This window comes from Panthera leo, chromosome D2, assembly GCF_018350215.1.
Source record: "Panthera leo isolate Ple1 chromosome D2, P.leo_Ple1_pat1.1, whole genome shotgun sequence".
In the NCBI taxonomy this organism is placed as follows: domain Eukaryota; kingdom Metazoa; phylum Chordata; class Mammalia; order Carnivora; family Felidae; genus Panthera; species Panthera leo.
The window spans coordinates 68,962,697-68,980,496 of NC_056689.1; the positions used below are offsets into that span (position 1 = coordinate 68,962,697).

Genomic DNA, 17,800 nt, shown 5'->3' on the forward strand with positions numbered 1-17,800 from the left:
CACTTTAAATGGTTGATGGTATGTGAACTGAACCTGGGAAAAGAAAAAACAATCTTCTTGCTTCTGGGAAGGTGACTTACCAAACCAGGATTTGGCAATTGTTTACTAACCAGGAATGAAGTTTCTGTTCCTGTCTGTTTCCTATTTTTGGCCAGTAGATGCATGGACCCTCAGCTGGGGTGCAGTCTGAGGTGGTTCTCATGCGTGGCAGCACCCTGCAAGGGGGACCTGTCCCCAGCAGCCCTGAGTCAGCCGTCATTGTTCTCAGCACACCTGCTGTAAATACGTCCAGGTCTTCATCTCTTTTAAGCAACCATGCCTCTGCATCGAAAAAGGGCTCTCTCGCTCACTCTTCCCCAGGACACAGGGCCTGATAGTTCCTAGGCTCTTAATCCATGATGTCTCAATAAATACATGAGATTTGGAGTTTGGAAGGCGAAGCAGCCCCTGTACTTCTGTGGTCAGGCCATAGTATTGACCCTCTTTGGGGGAGCTGGTAGCCAAACTCTGGGTCTCCGTGGGTCAGTCTCCTCTAGGATGTGTGAAGTGGTGGGTAGCTGTGGAAGAGGATGCAGGGGTGGGGTAGGGTCGGAGGAGATACCTGGGTCAGAATTCAGAGGTGCATGATGCCCTCTGCAACGAGAAATCCTTCGTTTAAATAGAAACAAGGAGTTGCTAAGACCTTGGCTCACAAGGTGGAGGGCAGTGACAGTATGAAGGTCTTGGTTTCTTCTCCTTCAGGAAGCCTCCGGGTAGGACACCTGGTACTTGGCCAGGAGTCCGGAACGGGGCGGTGGGGGGGAAGCGGAAGTGGGAAAGAGATCCCGGCTTCCTGAGGACCTCTCATGACCAGCAGTGCCTAGAGGGCTCCGTATACAGTACCCCTTTTAAGTAGGAACGGTTACCTGTCCCCTTTTGCGTGCAGTTGAGGGAAACTGACGCCATTGACTTTATGTAGCTATCCCCAGGGCCACGCGAGGGGTAGGGCTGCTGCTCTGGCACCTGGAAGGGCAAAGGCCTTCAAAGTTTGTTGCTGTAAATGAGACTGTTGGCCATAAAGCTTGTTGTTTGCACTTTGAATCTGGTGACTTATGACCGGCGGCCAACCAGGTAATTTGAGGGCTGACTCTGCAGGAGCTCTGGCAGGAAGGCCCCTTTCACAAAGTTTCAACTCACTGTTTTTCTCCTGCATGGGTGATGGGGGCCTAGCACTTTGTCCAGACTATCTTTTTACAGGCTCTCTTATCAAGTCCCATGAACTTCTGGTGCTGAGTCTCCTGATCCCCGTTCTCATAATGAGCAACACACTTGGGAAGCCTTGAGGGGTGTTTTTTGAGACAAGGTTTTCCTCAGGGTAGGGCTGCTGGGCTGTGGTTTGTTGGTAGATTAAGGTTGACTGTGTCAATCTGAGACCCAGTGGGATTTGTCACTGCTGGCTGTCAGCCTATGGGTGGCTCAACTATCCTATGCTGTCTTCATGGACCGAGTTAAGAGGCTTGTGGTATTTAATGTAATGAGGGCTTTTTTGTTAAATCCTACTCACCAGGGCAAGGCCTGGCACCCTAGGGCTCTCTGGTATTTATGAACTGAAATGGCTCTAGTTGAGTTGTATGGTGTCTCCACCAAGTACCAGATACTGTCACCTTCAGTCTTCTTGGAGGCTTTTTCTCCCCCACCTTCCTTTCAACTAAAGATGGATCCTCTACCTGCATCAGAAACACCCCTTCACTATTTCCCTTCCCCAGGTATCATGCTTGTCCCACATCAGCGCCTTTAGTCATACTCTACCTCTGCCCCCACATCTGGGTGTTCCCTTCCCCTCCCCTCCCTTCTCTGTGGAAAAAAAAAAAACAAACAGAGACAGAGATGACAGTTGAGAAAGATGGTTTGACAGAATCATGGTTAGAATCCTAGTTGGGGACTTATTAGCCATTGGCCTAATTGGTGGGGTCATCCTCCTTGATTGACCCTGGAAATGACACCATTGGCCATAAACCTAGGGGATCAAGAACCACACATCCTTGAGAGTCTAGTCTCCACACAGCCCCCTTCACCTAGTCCAGTCTACACTTGCGTCTCCCACACTGAATCCTTCTGTAAGTGTGTTCAGTAGGCTCTTGGCAGGGGGTAGGTCTTCTAAGTGTCTCTCTGCACATGGCAAAGTGCTGGGCACACAGTTGGTCCAAGACCTTTGTTTTCCTTTTTAAAACAAAATATGTAATTTTATAAATAAAGTATAGAGGGTAAATCTCTCTCTTGCCACATGGAGCTCTCCAGTCCACCAGATTCTGCCAACACTGGTGTATACGCCATTAAGCATTTGTTTACTGCCTGGGGAATTGGTTTTATCTCCTCCTTGACCGTGAAGTCCCAGCGTGCTTTCCGCACGCCGAACACACTGCCTGGCACATAGTAGGTGCTCAAATATTCAAACGCTTGTAGAATGAGTGACCCTTGAGCCCCTTCAGGTCAAGCTGCTTGGTGTGGTCAATGTCATGGCATGTGGCCCCTGGCTGTGGCGTTTCAGAAGAGGACTCAGCCACCTCTGCCCCATCTGTGTGTGTAGGAGCACACTGGGTCCTTGTGGGACTGAATGCTGCAACCTGTTTCCTTCAACAGATGTTCCTCCCTCGTTCTCTCCTCTGAACTTGTGCCATTGGTAAGCAAAAGGAACGAGTGGCTCGCTGGGACCTAGAGGGTTCCTGCTGGACCTCAGGCTCTGTGCAGGGTGTAGTAGACCCTGAAGGCTCAGACAGCTACTGCCTGGGAACACTCACAGCCAAGGCGTCCACTGAGTCACAGGAAGCTTTCCTGAGGCCCAAACCTCAGGATAGAACGGAGCCGCCTCCGATTCGTACAAGCCTCCTGAGCTCTGGTTCCTGGAGCTTTCCGTGTGTGATTCAGCAGCAAAGCTATTACCCATGGATATGCATTAAAAACATCCTGATTTATTTATAGCGTGCTTGCTCGCAGGCCAGGAAAACCATTTCAAGCCTAACCCTCCCCCTCTCCCTGCCAGCTGCCTTACAAATTGGAGTTGTTGGCTATGGCCTAGCATTTGGGCGGGGAAGGGCAAGGCGTGTGACCTTGATATCGCTTTCCTGTTTTAATTAAACACTCACAGAATATTTCCATGCTGTGGAAATGACCGCTCAGTCACCACCCCCCCGGGACTTCATAGGGGTCCCCTTTGGGAATACAGTCTCCCTGCTCTGTCCTGCCTGAGCCCGTGGAGAGGAGGCGGCCCTCTGCTGTCTGCCTGGGGACATCGCCTGGTGTGTGTGCCTCCGAGCACACTGGGTACCAGGCCCCAGATGGAGAGAGCGGTCTGTGTCCAGTGACCTGGAACTGCTTGCTGCAGAAGGCTAGCGCGAGTGGTGGCCTGAGCACCTGGGCAGCGGTGACTGGCTGGAAAGTCAACTGCCATCTCCTAGGTCAGGATCTTACGCCAGCCTCTTCTCGGCTCCTTGCAGTGAATGTTGAAAGGTGCCCTTTCAGGGCCCCTTTTGGCCCTGTGACTCAAACTTCACCTTTGCTCTCTTTATCTGCTAAAGAAATGGATGAAAAACGTTTCCACCCCCAGCGCTGCTGTCCGAACAGGCTCACTCTGTGGCTAAGAGGATTGCACACAACGCGAGCGCTCAGAACGGCCACGTTCAGTGTGGCTTTGGTGGTGGGAAGGCTGCACTTGCAGAAATGAAGCTGAGGCCACGTTCTCAGGCACAGGCACATGAATTGTCAACAACCGAGGTGGTGGAACTTTCTCGATCAGCTGCCTCAGGTCGAGGTGGGGTCATTTGGAGCTCTTGTTTGTTCTTGGGTTTTTGCTCGTCTTTTTTAAAGCAGTAAAGCACACGTATTTCACGTTAAACAGCGCCTACTCTCAAGTTACCTTCTTGATGAGACTTGCTTGAAAACTTAACCCCTGCTGTCCACAATCCTCTTCCCTGATTCTATTTTTTTTTTTAATTCCATATCCTATATAATCTAGTCATTGGTCAGACTTGTCAAACTCCCCAAGAAAATACAACCCCACAAGGGCAGGGTTTCACTGCCATGTCCCCAGCACCTGGAATGACACCAATATACAGTCAAGCCCTTAAATATCTCTTGGCTGAATGATTGAATACTTGAAATTTTCCGGGAAAATCCACTCATGATTTCTCTTCTTCCATACATCTTTTCATATGAGGAATATACTTTCAGAAACACAAACACATAGGCATTTGTCCAAGTGGGTTTTTTTTTTTTCTTTCTACTCAGTAATGTATCATAGAGCCCTTTCCACATCAGTACATACAGATCTGCTTTATTCTTTATAATACCTGCCAAGAGCACACTGTGTGACAGTGCTCTGATTTATTTGGTTACTCTCCTATCAAGGTAGGCTTTCCTGGTCTCCCGCATTATAAAAAAAAAAAAAAAAAAATCCTGTAGATGTAACAATAGTGAACAGAATAGTTGATACTTGATTCTATACACCAGGCACTGTTCTAAGTACTTTACAGGTACATTAACTCCTTTAATCACGAAGAAGATATTTTCATTGCCATTTTACAGATGAGAAACCATACAGGGGCACCTGGGTGGCTCAGTCGGTTGAGCATCCAACTTCAGCTGGGGTCATGATCTCGCTGTTTGTGAGTTCGAGCCCCGTGTCAGCCTCTGTGCGGACAGCTCGGAGCCCGGAGTCTGCTTCGGATTCTGTGTCTCTCTCTCTCTGTCTCTCTCTGCCCCTCCCCAGTTCGCACTCTGTCTCTGTCTCTCTGTCAAAAATAAAGATTAAAAAAAAAAATTTTTTTTTTTTTTTTTTTTTAAAGAAACCACACAGAGGTTATCTAACGCGGGTAACAAAAACGTTCACACAGGGTAGGGGACCACATTCCTAACCAGTACCTTGAACAGCCATTTGTAATATATTTTATAGAACTGATGTCTTTCTACAGGATGAGTTACTAGTAGGGTCATTAGTTCAAAGGGCACACATTTTAAATTGTGTTAGAAGGCAATGAGCACGTCTTTAAGGAGACCGCACCTAATTTACGTTTCCCTAACAGTGCATTTTATACTATTTCATCTTTGCTACTCTTATGGGTGGGGGAAAAGGCATTTCATTTAAATTTGCATTTATTAAATGCTAAGCAAAGATAAATGTCTTTCTCATAAATAATGTTTTGCTGTGAACATTCTGGTTGTGACCTTTGCTTTGTGTTTTATTGTGTTTGTTGTGTTTTGTTTTTTGTTGACTTCTAAGCATTCCTTATTGAGGAAATGAGCTCTTTAGATAGGCAAAGTATTTGATACTTTTCCCAGTTTATCTTTGTCTCTGGTATCTTTCCTGCAAGGCAAATATTTTTTAAAATTTTATGTAAGCTTGCCAACATTTTCATTTATGGCTTCTAGGCTTTGTGTCTATCTCAAGTCTTCCTCCTACCAGAATTATAAAAAGAAAACATTCTCTTATACTTTTTATCCCCAAATACTCTTACGGTTGTCATTGTTTCATATTTAAGTCTTTGATCCATCTTGAGCTAATTTTTGTTGGGGGGGTAAGACAGTGATCAGCTTGATGTCTTTTCTCTGAATGGCTAACCAGTTGTCTTGATACTTTTAAGTAAAAAAAAAATCTATCTTTATTTGAAATGCAATTTAGTATATGTGAATATATCCCCTGGGAGTTTCAGGATCATTTTGTTCAGAGTTTTGTGTATTCATGATCAATAGAAAACTTCTCTAGCTCTATCAGAAGCAAATGTGGTAATGTTGAACTCTCTGGTCCCCCCCTAGCCCCAATTCCTGTTGGTTTTCAAAACTTTTCTGATTCTTGGGGCACCTGGGTGATTCAGTCGGTTGAGCCTCTGACTCTTGCTTTTGGGTCAGGTCATGATCCCACAGTTGGTGGGTTTGAGCCAGGCATCAAGCTCCGTGCTGACAGTGTGGAGCCTGCTTGGGATCTCCGTCTCCCTCTCTCTGCCCTACCTCTGCTAATGCTTGTCTGTTCTCAAATTAAATAAATAAACTCTAAAACAAATTTCTGACTTTTATTAATAAGCTTTATTTTTCTGGGTGGACTGTATTTTTTTAAATTTTTTAAATGTTTATTTTTGAGAGCGAGAGACAGAGTATGAGTTGGGGAGGAGCAGAGAGAGAGGGAGGCACAGAATCCAAAGCAGGCTCCAGGCTCTGAACTGTCAGCACAGAGCCTGCTACGGGACTCAAACTCATGAACCATGAGATCATGACCTGAGCCAAAGTGGGAGGCTTAACAGACTGAGCCACCCAGGCACCCCTCTGGGTGAACTTTAGAATCAACTTTTCATTTCCCAAGTAATTCTGTTGGTTCTTATTAAAGTTACATTAAATGTATAGATACATTTAGGGATATGGGGTCCTCTTGACTATCTCAAGCATGTGTTTCCAGTTTTCAAGCCTTTCTTATGTCCCTCAGATCTAAACTTTTTAAATAGAGACTTTACACATTTATTCTTTTTAAAAAAATGTTTATTTTTAAGAGAGAGAAAGAGAGAGATGGTGAGTGGAGAAGGGGCAGAGAGAGAGGGAGACATAGAATCTGAAGCAGGCTCCAGGGCCCGAGCTGTTAGCAAGGAGCCCAACGCAGGGCTTAAACCCGTGGACCACAAGATCATGACCTCAGCCAAAGTTGGACGCTTAACCGACTGAGCCACCCAGGCGCCCCTACGCATTTACTCTTATATATGCTATTGTGAATGACTTTTCCCCCATTACTTTTGAATCAGCTATTTGCATGAAATAAAGTAAAGCTATTGAGTTTCTAGCTACCAATGTGGTAACTAGCCACGTTATTGAATTATTTCATGGCTTCTAATTGCCTCTTATTTCCTTAGAGAGTTTTTAGGACTCCCCTCTCAGCTGTTTTTTTTTTTTAATTGGGAAATATGACAACAAATTTTATCTCAGATATAACCGAATGTTGGCCCTTCTGACCTTTACATCATTTTAAATAGCATGAGTAGCTGAGATTGACCCTCTTTTGAAGTCAATGCTTTTCCAATATCAGGGTTTTCTGACTGTTTAAGTTTTAAGAAACAGGATCATATCTTTTATTTTTCAAAAGCAGAAAACTATATTTGATGCAGAAGAGTAAACTGGTGTAAGAAAAGGTGGAAAACCCTTAGCTCCAGACCTCTGAAGATACTGGTGAAGGGTCTTGAAATAGAATGCACATCTGCTTCATGTTCACTGCATGTTAAGGAAAAGTTATTTTCATGAAGCTATTTGTATGTTTGTAATGTTCTATTGACCTTTGCCATTACTTTGGAATTTGTCTAGAAATATTAACTATGTGGTTAAGAACTGAGGTGGAAGCTTCCTACATTGGAGGGGGAGGCAGGGATTTAGGGAAACTAACAATGGAGCCTGGGCAGGTGATTTAAAGCCCAACTAAGAAAGCATAACTTTCATATACAGCCTCCTAAATAACACACAGGCCCCTCTGGAGTCATTATGAGTCGTAAAGGCTTGTGACCTAGTCCCTAGAAGAAACTAAGTGATTCAGTACAGAAGAATGTGTTAACTAATTGGGAATAAGAACCTGGGGACTCTGGTCTCCCTTTTAATGAGCTGTCTATCACCACAAAATGAGTCCATACATGTAGGGGAACAGAGAAACCAATTAAATCCAAATTAGTATACTATTCTAGAAGGTAGATTTTTTTTTTCCCCAAAAGCTTATGATTGCAATTTATATCTCGTTACCACACAGAAAATAGTTAGTTCTTCAGGCCTAAAAGCAAAGATAATTTGCCTTATTGTTCTTTGACACAATTATTTTTTCTAGGCTGGATTTCCTGCTCACTTACTACTGTAGATGACATCATTTGATAAGATTCATCTTGTAGAGTCTTTCAAGCTCAGAGGTATATTCTCATCCTGAGTAGTCCTGGGTATGTGTTAGAAATGCCTCCTTTTCACTTCCTACCATTCCTAACCCAATACTGTGCCAAATACTGATATGGGAGTACCTATCTCAATATTGGCCAGAGTGACTTTTGATGATCTAAGATTTGGGAGTTTGAGTTTTAGGAAGGGAAACGTGGTCTAACAGAGGATTTAAAGCAGACAGTTCTAAACCAGAAAACTGGCCATTTATTCAAGAACCACTCATCAAAAGCTAACTATGTGCCAGAAATGGTGGAGGCATTGGAGATACAATAGTGCACAAAACAAAAATCTCTGTTCTAGTTAGAACATCAGTTCAGTAGGGACAACGGATGATAAGGGACTAGGACTATTTCAGATAGTGAACAGTATCATGGAGAAGAGAAAGCAAGGTTCTGTGGTGGTGACTGGAGTGGAAAAGGCAATATTAAGTAGGGTGATCAGAGAGAGTAAGTCTCTGAGGAGGTGACATTTGAGTTGAGGCCCAGCCTATAAGTATTACACACTGTTTCAGATCCGGGGAATAGTGTTTCAGGCAAAGGGAAGAGCAAATACAGAGGCTTGAAGGGAATTGACATATGGGTGGAAACCTGAATTCATGTAGGAAAAATAAGATCTTTCAAAGAAAAGGGACTACAAAACAATATTTGTAGGTCGAAGATAACCTGAAAGCTTCATGGCAATAAACATAGTTGACCAAAAACTAGAATAGTAGAAGGGTCCATTTGGGGACTTCATTCACAGAAAATGAGACTTCATGAAGAAATGGTGGCCCAAATCCTCAAAGGAGCAAAACTCAGAGCTGAATATGGGGTAGTCATAACCTAGACACGGGGGCTGGTCCTGGGAGCTTGCAAGCAGGTATAAAGGTGGAAGGTATCCTTCAGCTAGCTTGGGAACTAAATGTGTCAGGAGCCAGGAGACGAGTGACTTCATACCACAGAGGAGGGAAGACCCTGGAGGGAGCCAAGGGGAGGACTGGGGACAAATGGACATCCTGGTGGAAGGGACTACAGCATGTCACTATCACCACGTCAAAAAGTGAAGGAAGCTTTCCACCTGGGGCCATCCTAACCATTTTAATGTGTAGTATGGCTTGCTCAACAATCTGTAGATGACCTGGAACAGGCACTCCTACGTACGGTGTAACACAGCTCTCTTTCCTCTTTGCCACCTTCACACTTTCCCCTCCTCCATTCCTTCCCAAATAGTGATATAAAGAGAGAAGGAAATGCCGCCACATCAACTCCTTGTGGAGGGTTCCACTGAATGACTGAACCAGAATTGTAATTTGAATGACAAAGGACACGTGACAAAAGAGACAGTAGCTTTTCTCCTCATTTACTTGAACATATCTGGAAATTGTAATGGATTCTAAAGGTTGGGATGGTAACCAGAGCTTCCCAGTTCAGTAGTGGTGTAGCCCAAAGGTTTTACCATCTCTTGGGCTCTCAGCTTCTCCCAACTGAACAATGAGAGAGTTATGTGATATAGTTGCAAATCCTCTCTAGCACTAGCATCATAAGGTTAAAAATATGTGTATGTCTTAAGAAGGCTATCCAGACTACTGAATGGGAGCAGGGGAACCTGGGTCGCTCAGTTGATAGAGCATCTGACTCGATCTCAGGGTCACGAGTTAAGGCCCACACTGGGCTTAGAGCCTACTTAAAAAAAAAAAAAAAAAAAAAAGAAAGAAAGAAAGAAAGAAAGAAAGAAAGAATGGGAGAAAATATTGGCAAATCATATATCTGATAAGGGTCTAGTATCCAGAATATGTAAAGCACTCTTACAACTCAACAACAAAAAGACAAACCACCCAATTTAAAAATGAGCGAAGGACTGTAATAGATCTTTCTTCACAGAAGAAATACAAATAGTCAACAAGCTTATGAAAAGATGTTCAACATCATTAGTCATTAGGGAAATGGCATTTCATACCTAGTGGGATGGCTATTATCAAAACCCCCCAGAAAATAGTAAGTGTTGGTGAGGATATAAAGAAATCAGAACCGTCTATTGCTGTTTGGACTGTAAAATGGCACAGCCATTGTGGAAGACATTTTGGTGGTTCTTCAAAAGGTTTAAATATACAATTACCATGTGACCCAGTAATTCCATTTCTAGGTATTTACCATAAAGAACTGAAAATAGTAAAATCTGCATACAAATGTTCATAGCACTGGTCACCATTGCCAAGATGTAGGAACAACCCCGAAATCTACCAGCTGATGAATGAATCCATAAAATGTCTGTCTACACAATGGAATGTTATTCAGCCATAAGAAATGAAGTATTGATATATGCTATAACGTGGATAAACCTTGTAAATATGCTGAGTGAGAAATGTCAGACACAGAGAGTCCCGTATACACGATTCATTTATATGAAATATTAAGAATTTGTAAGTCCATAGAAACAAAGTACATCAGTGGTTGCCAGGGGCTGAGGAGGAAGGGCAGAGGGGGACTAACTGCTTAAGGGGCACTTGGGGTTTTTTTTTTTTTGCGTGATGAAAATGTTTTGGACCTAACTAGACATGATGGTTGTACAACATCATGAATGTACTAAATGCTGCTGAATTGTACATTTTAAAACGGCTGGGCGCCTGGGTGGTTTAGTCGGTTAAGCGTCTGACTCTTGGTTTCAGCTCAGGTCATGATCTCACAGTTCAGTTTGTGAGGGGCTGACAGCATGAAGCCTGCTTGGGATTCTCTGCCTCCCTCTCTTTCTGCTCCTCCCTCCCCCCCCCCCCCCCACCGCTCTCAAAATAAATAAACTTTTAACAATGTGGAGAGGCAGAGAGGAACTGTCTGATATTCTGCACATGTCCTATTTGAGTTCAATACCTGATTTACAATAGCAAACAAAGTGAGTAAGCTATTTCACTTGACAAACAGATATATCTCTCAGTGACTTCTCCAAATAAAATCCCTTGCCAATGCAAGCAAGGTACTTCATTCTCCTGAAGCTGTGGGCTTGGCTTTCATAAGTATCTCCCTTGTTTGTATCCAAGTGGCCAGTCTCATCACATCCATGGGCTGTGTAACTTCAGTATGTCTGAAAGGAAGGCTTAAGAATTGACAGACCATGGTCCAGATTAATCCAGATGTCTTTTTGTTCATCCCATACCAGACTCTTACTGCTTGGGCCTGTAGTTAAAACTGAGGATTCGTAAAAATCCAGTGTGTTAGGTTTTCTAGGGAGCACAAAATCTGATGATCTCGTGATCGTGGGTTCACATTACCGTGTGGTAACAACCAGCCCGGGTCGACAGCAGGTGCTGACTTTGCTCTGCTCACGGGTTCTGTCTCTCTCCTTGCCTCTCTCTGTGCTATCTGCCCAACTCTTTGACCACTCTCCTCCCCGCATCCCTGGCTGCCACCTGCCACAGAAATTTCACCTCTAGCCCTTCTTTTGAAGACAAAGTTTGCAAAATCGCTTGTTAAAATGTAAATCTGCCGTCTGCAAGAAGGGAGCAAAAGTCCTCAGTGTGACAGGCTGTTCTCATAGGTGAGAAGGAGAGTGAAGGTAAGAATCTCTTAATTTGAAGGTGAGATTAGGACAGAGGAGAGAATCCCAGATCAGAAGATACTAGGCTTGTGGCAGTGTCCCCAAGCTCAGGAACCGGGCTGGCGGTGGCAGGATGGGTGAGCACAGAGCAGGTCTCTCCTCGCTTCAGCTCTGCTACCTGCTTTGTCAGTTTCATAATTTTCCCTGGGGCGGCCCGCCTCCCCGCCTGGGGTGGCTGGCTCGTGCCACTTCACAAGTCCAGGACAGGCTGGATTCTAAAAATCCCAGCTCTCACAATCCTGGCAGGCGGTCACAGTAGGTAACACCCCCAGTCCTTATGTGACCTAGCACCTGTGGGGCCTTGCCTTTGTTTTTGTTTTGTCATCTTTTTCTTCCCCTAAACACAATGTGGAAGACACCAAGGAGTTGGGGACAGTCATCCCAGTCTCTGGAAGGTCAGTTTTCCTCCATAAAATGGAAAAGGGACTGCTCCAAATTCAGGTAATAGCCAATCAGGGAGCAGAAAAATGCTAAAATGGCTGAAGCATTCTTGTGACCATGCCTGCTCCCACACACAATTCCTGAGCTCGGTTAGCCTTTGCTGGGGTGGAGGGAGAAAGTTCCAGATTCCAGCTAATGGCAGCAGCCCCAAAGTTCTCAGAGTTCTCAGGGCAACTATGATCTTTATCTGATAAAACTTGTTCTCTCAGGCTTGCTTTGTTCTCTCAATTTTAAAGTGGGAATGTTTGGTCTCATCTCTGAGATACTATTCCATAAGGCACTGCAGTAAACTTTTTTTTTAATAGAATTTATTGTCAAATTGGCTTACATACAACACCCAGTGCTCATCCCAACAAGTACCCTCCTCAATGCCCATCACCCACTTTCCCCTCTCTTCCACCCCCCCGCCCCCCCACCGTCAATCCTCAGTTTGTTCTCTGTATTTAAGAGTCTTTCATGGTTTGCCTCCCTCTCTGTTTGTAACTATTTTTTCCCTTTCCCTTCCCCCGTGGTCTTCTGTTAAGTTTCTCAAGATCCACATATGAGTGAAAACATATGATATCTGTCCTTCTCTGACGGACTTATTTCACTCAGCATGATACCTTCTAGTTCCATCCACGTTGCTGCAATGGCATGATTTCATTATTTCTCATTGCCAAGTAGTATTCCATTGTATATATAAACCACCTCTTCTTTATCCGTTGAATCTTAGAGGTGACAGTAAAGGCAATTCAGAATTTGTGTTCTTGAGAACACTCAGATGTTCCTTTGCCGTCACCTCTACGGTTCCAGCCAGATTCAGTCTCTTTGAACTCCAAAGCTAGACTCGGGATGAAAGAGGGGTTTTGCAGATTTTGATGGGGAAGCGGCAGCAGGAAATGCTGAGTGAACTTGGACAAGTCACTTTACCCTTGGGAGCTCCGATTTGCTTATCTGTAAAATGCTATGTCATGACATTGGTTGGATTAAATTCCACGATTTTCGCAAACAATCCAGTCTGAAAGCTGTGAGGCAAGAGATGGGAGAGATGGCCTTAGCCAGAGTAAATTCCTAGGACTTGCCCAAACACTAGCTCCTTCTACTAGAGCAGTTTGAAGCCAGACATCGCTAGAAGCTACAAGAAAAGCTGGGTTGGGGAAAAAGTTTTGCTGCTTTCAGTTCCCTGAGATCTCCTCCTGGCCTCAATCTTCAGTGCTCACTTGCTACCATGCATCAGGTGCATTTTCCAGCACCTTTTCCATGTACCTGGCTGACATTGCCTCCAGTAAAAATGGTTTCTCCAAGGCTTCCTGGAGGAAAGGACATTGGACACAGCAAGCTGAGATGCTGTTGATCCCTGAGACTCTCCCGATGCTTCAAGAAAGAAAGCAATGAGCAAGGTGTAGCTGGTCAGCAGGAAATGTCATTCATGCAGAAAGCTTGATTTTTAAAATCTGCTCTGTCACCTCTACAGAGGTTCCCTGTTCTGTTTGTTTTGTACTAGAAAAATCCAGCCAGAAGAGTCCTTCCTGACCCTTGGTCTGACTGGGCAGGAGAAGCTCTCCAGGGTGCCCTCCTCTGACAACCAGCTTAGTTTGGATCCAGAAAGGCTCTTCTAGGCCCTGTTGGGCCAAAAAACAAAAAGGCAATCATTTTGCAAAATTGTCTAGGAAATGATTAACCTGTTTCCTTTAATCCTTTCTGCCTTGTGGGAGGATAGTCAAGTTGTGGCCAGGCGGGGTGGGGGGGGGGGGTAGAGAATGTACTGTATTATTTTCAACTTTGCTGAAGTAAACGGTAAGAGAAATTCTGTCCCGAGAGAAGTCCAACCCTGGTTTGTTGGAGGGTTAGAAGTGCGCGAGTGCACGCGTGTATGTGTGTGCGTCCTTTTGTAAACGCAACTATCGAGTAAAAAAATATATATATGGCCATTTCCTCTAACTTTTTCTTTCTTCTTTCTTTTCTTTTTTTTTTTTTAAGGCCTGAATTTCCTGCTGCTATTCACAAAGATGCTTTTTATCTTTAACTTCTTGTTTTCTCCACTTCCAACTCCGGCACTCATCTGCATCCTGACCTTAGGAACTGCCATCTTCCTGTGGCTGATCAACAGACCGCAGCCAGTCCTCCCTCCTGTGGATTTGAACAACCAGTCGGTGGGAATCGAGGTAACTGACCAATCCTCTTTCTTTTTTTTTTTTTTTAATTTTTTTTTAACGTTTATTTATTTTTGAGACAGAGAAAGACAGAGCATGAACAGGGGAGGAGCAGAGAGAGAGGGAGACACAGAATCTGAAACAGGCTCCAGGCTCTGAGCTGTCAGCACAGAGCCCGATGCGGGGCTCGAACTCATGGACCGTGAAATCATGACCTGAGCCGAAGTCGGACGCTTAACTGACCAAGCCACCCGGGCGCCCCTCCTCTTTCTAGTTTGATCAAGCGCAAAATGTAATCCAAGTCCTTGGCATAACTCAGGAGGAGAATCAGGTATAGCGTTGGAAAGGAAGCCTTTTAGGTTAACCATCGCCAGAAAATCTACAAATTTCAACTTCTATTACTGGCGTACTTTCTTTTGTAACAGCCATAAAACCACAGCTAGGTTTTAGGATGCTAATAATCTGGATCAGGGTTGGTCAACTACAGCCCGTGGGCAGAATCCACCTTTATGTGAGCAGCTAGCCAGCTAAGAATGGTTTTTACATCTTTTAAGAGATGTTAACCAAATAAAAAGAGATGTGCACCACGAAGCCCCAAGTTTTTACTATGTAGCCCTCTACGGGAAAATTTTGCTGACCTGTTATCTAGGCGATAGAGCCGGTGTTGGTGGCAGAAGAAAGCCGTCATTGAGATACCCAATACCTGAGAATGGTAAAGAGGTTATTTCCTGAAGTTAAATTCTGGCTTTGGGTCCATATTCATTCTTAAAACTGGCAGAAGCTGAAGAGGGCTTTTCGCCTCAATTCCCCAACTTTCAGCAAGTCACACAGCTTCCTACCTCTCTGAGCAAAGGCAGAGCTCCCAGAATGTTCTCTTCCTCATTTTTCACATTCATTCCTTTTCAGAGAAGAAAGCATTTTTGTTCCTTTATAAGGCTAACCTCTTCTGATCGTTTCAGGAACTTCTTTCCTCTGCTCGAGAATCTCCTCCAAGCTGCCTCCACTCTCCACCACCCCGCTTTTATCCTGGGATGTCTGCACATTCTTCGTTGACATCTTCCTATGCTGCTCATCCCGCAGCTTCAGATCACCACCTCCTTTCAATCCTCCCGTTTTCCACCAGAGTTCTTTAAGAATAGCCTGTCGATGTCCTTTTCTGACCATTGACCCGCTGAGATCTCACCTGTTACTACCATCTCCCCCAAACTCCTCTGGCTCACGCATAACCTAACTTCAACATTCAATGATTTCTCCTTCAGCCTTCCTCTCACTTGACTTGAGAATTCATCTTTCTTAAAACTTCTCTTTTTGTCTTTCATAATATCCTTCAGTGAGATCTCTTCCTAATTGCAAGACAGTCTTTGTCACTTAGCTTCTTTCTTCCCCCTCGTCTAGAGTTTCCATCTCACCATCTCTTGATTTCTCTAACACAAGGGTTGGTGAACATGCTCTATAAGGACGGACGGTGAGTAGTTTAGGCTCTGCAGGCCACACGGGCTCTGTTACAACTACTCAGCTCTGCTGCTGTAACATGAAATCACCAGACAGCATGTAAATGAATGAGCATGCTGTGTTCCAATAAGCCTTTTTTGTAAAACCAGATGACAAGCCAGATATGGCCCCAGATTATAGTCTGCCAATCCCCAGCTGAGGAAATCCCTCGTTCACGACTTGAGTACCTAAAAGGTTACTTTTTTAAATTTTTTAAAAATGTTTTTATTTATTTTTGAGACAGAGACAGAGCATGAGCAGGGAGGGGCAGAGAAAGAGAGGGAGACACAGAATCTGAAGCAGGCTCCAGGCTCCGAGCTGTCAGCACAGAGCCTGACGCGGGGCTCGAACTCACGGACTGTGAGATGGTGACCTGAGCCGAAGTCAGACGCTTAACCGACTGAGCCACCCAAGCGCCCCTGTACCTAAAAGGTTATGACACCTGAATCTGACTTTCTAGTTCTGAAATCTCCCCAGTTCCAGTCCATCTCAGTGACACTCAAATTCAACAAATCTCTATATTTCATATCTTCTCCCTTATGCACACACACACACACACACATTTTCCTGTTTCTCCTTCTGCTCTCAGTTAAGTGCATCTCTTCTCATCCAGTTACCAAAAGTTGAGTCTGAATCATCTTTCCTTCTTCCTTATAAACAAAGAGTTAAGATCCTATCTTCCTTTGCTAGACAGGGAACTTTGTTGTTGACGTTTTGACTTTATGTGCCATCTCCTGGAAATCTTCCCTGATGCTCTAGACTAAGTTAGATCTCTTGTTATAACCTCATGTGTTATCCCCTGTACTTTTTTGGCCCTTTTCTCGGCAGTAACTTACATTTTTAGGCATATCCCCAGCCACAATACCATCCCTCTTTTAACGTTTATTTATTTTTGAGAGAGAGAGAGAGACAGAGCATGAACGGGGGAGGGTCACAGAGAGAGGGAGACACAGAATCTGAAACAGGCTCCAGGCTCTGAGCTGTCAGCACAGAGCCTGACGCGGGGCTCGAACTCACGGACCACGAGATCGTGACCTGAGCCGAAGTCGGACGCTTAATTGACCGAGCCACCCAGGCGCCCCAATACCATCCCTCTTTAACACCTTGCTCTCTAGCTATCCACCAGGCTTGGCAATGTGTCTTCTCACCTCTGCGTCTTTATCCAGACCGTTTCTTCACTCTGAATTGTTCTCCTTTTCCTCCCCTCTACCAAAGTTACCAAACTATAACTTTTTGGTAGGGGCATCTGGGTGGCTCAGTTTGCTGGGCCTCCAACTTCAGCTCAGATCATGATCTCATGGCTTGTGAATCTGAGCCCCGCATCGGGCTCTGTGCTGACAGCTCGGAGCCTGGAGCCTGCTTCGGATTCTGTGTCTCCCTCTCTCTCTGCCCCTCCCCTGCTCACACTCTGTCTCTCTCTCAAAAATAAATAGACATTACAAAAAATTTTAAGAAACACCTAATCCCTAAGAATAAAATTACATTAAAAAAACTTTTTGGTAAGTGCTTACTTATCTTCAAAGTCTCTATTAAGTATTATTTCTTTGCAACCTTTCTACTTAACCCAGAGTGGGTAGCATTATTCATCTCCCAGAATGTACATTGGTATTACAGTGTGCACATCACAGTATTATAGTCGCATGTTTTCCCTTTTCACCTCCACTCCGTAGACTCTCATTTATGAGATGCTGATGGATAGTGACTTTGTCTTAACTCACTTTGCATCTGCAGTATTTGCACAGTGCTGGAACATAGTATGCATTTGACAGATGTTTAAACTTGGTGTGATTTTTTTTAAATATAAAATTATAGTATTATGTCTCCTCTGTGTGTGTGTGTGTGTGTGTGTCTAGACGGGTTGAAGGAGAGTGCCAAAAATGTAACTGTGACATTCACTGGGTTTCTATAATGTGGAGATACTACTATTTTGAGACTTAAAACTTCATTCAATAATAAAGGGGCCATTCCTGGGACCTCAATGTTCAGTATATATGGTTGAATATATAATATATGGTTGAATATATAATATATGGTTGAATTGAAGAATTCAATCCATAGTGGTTTGGAAAGGGTAGGAGACACTCAGGCTTGGCCTAAACTTGGTCTTGTGTTTTAGGGAGGAGCACGGAAGGGTGCTGGCCAGAAGGACAATGACTTGCATTACTACTTCTCAGATGCCAGGACGCTGTATGAAACTTTCCAAAGAGGACTTGCTGTGTCTGGTAGGCCTGGAAGTCTAACCTTGA

At 44.3% G+C, this 17,800-nt stretch overlaps 1 protein-coding gene across 5 annotated transcripts in view; it reads left to right on the forward strand.

Moving 5' to 3' along the window:
* The window catches only part of ACSL5 (acyl-CoA synthetase long chain family member 5), a 44,659-nt gene that overhangs the window by 5,240 nt on the left and 21,619 nt on the right, over window positions 1–17,800 (forward strand). For 3 of the 5 annotated variants that reach the window (XM_042908581.1, XM_042908578.1, XM_042908577.1), the window contains exons 2-3: window positions 13,891–14,075; window positions 17,671–17,776. In XM_042908581.1, coding sequence (XP_042764515.1) covers window positions 13,920–14,075; window positions 17,671–17,776 — 262 coding nt within the window. In that variant the 5' untranslated portion in view covers window positions 13,891–13,919. Of the gene's footprint in view, window positions 1–7,749; window positions 7,899–12,989; window positions 13,148–13,890; window positions 14,076–17,670; window positions 17,777–17,800 lie in introns of those variants that run through there. The other 2 variants (XM_042908579.1, XM_042908580.1) reach the window with 2 other exon arrangements.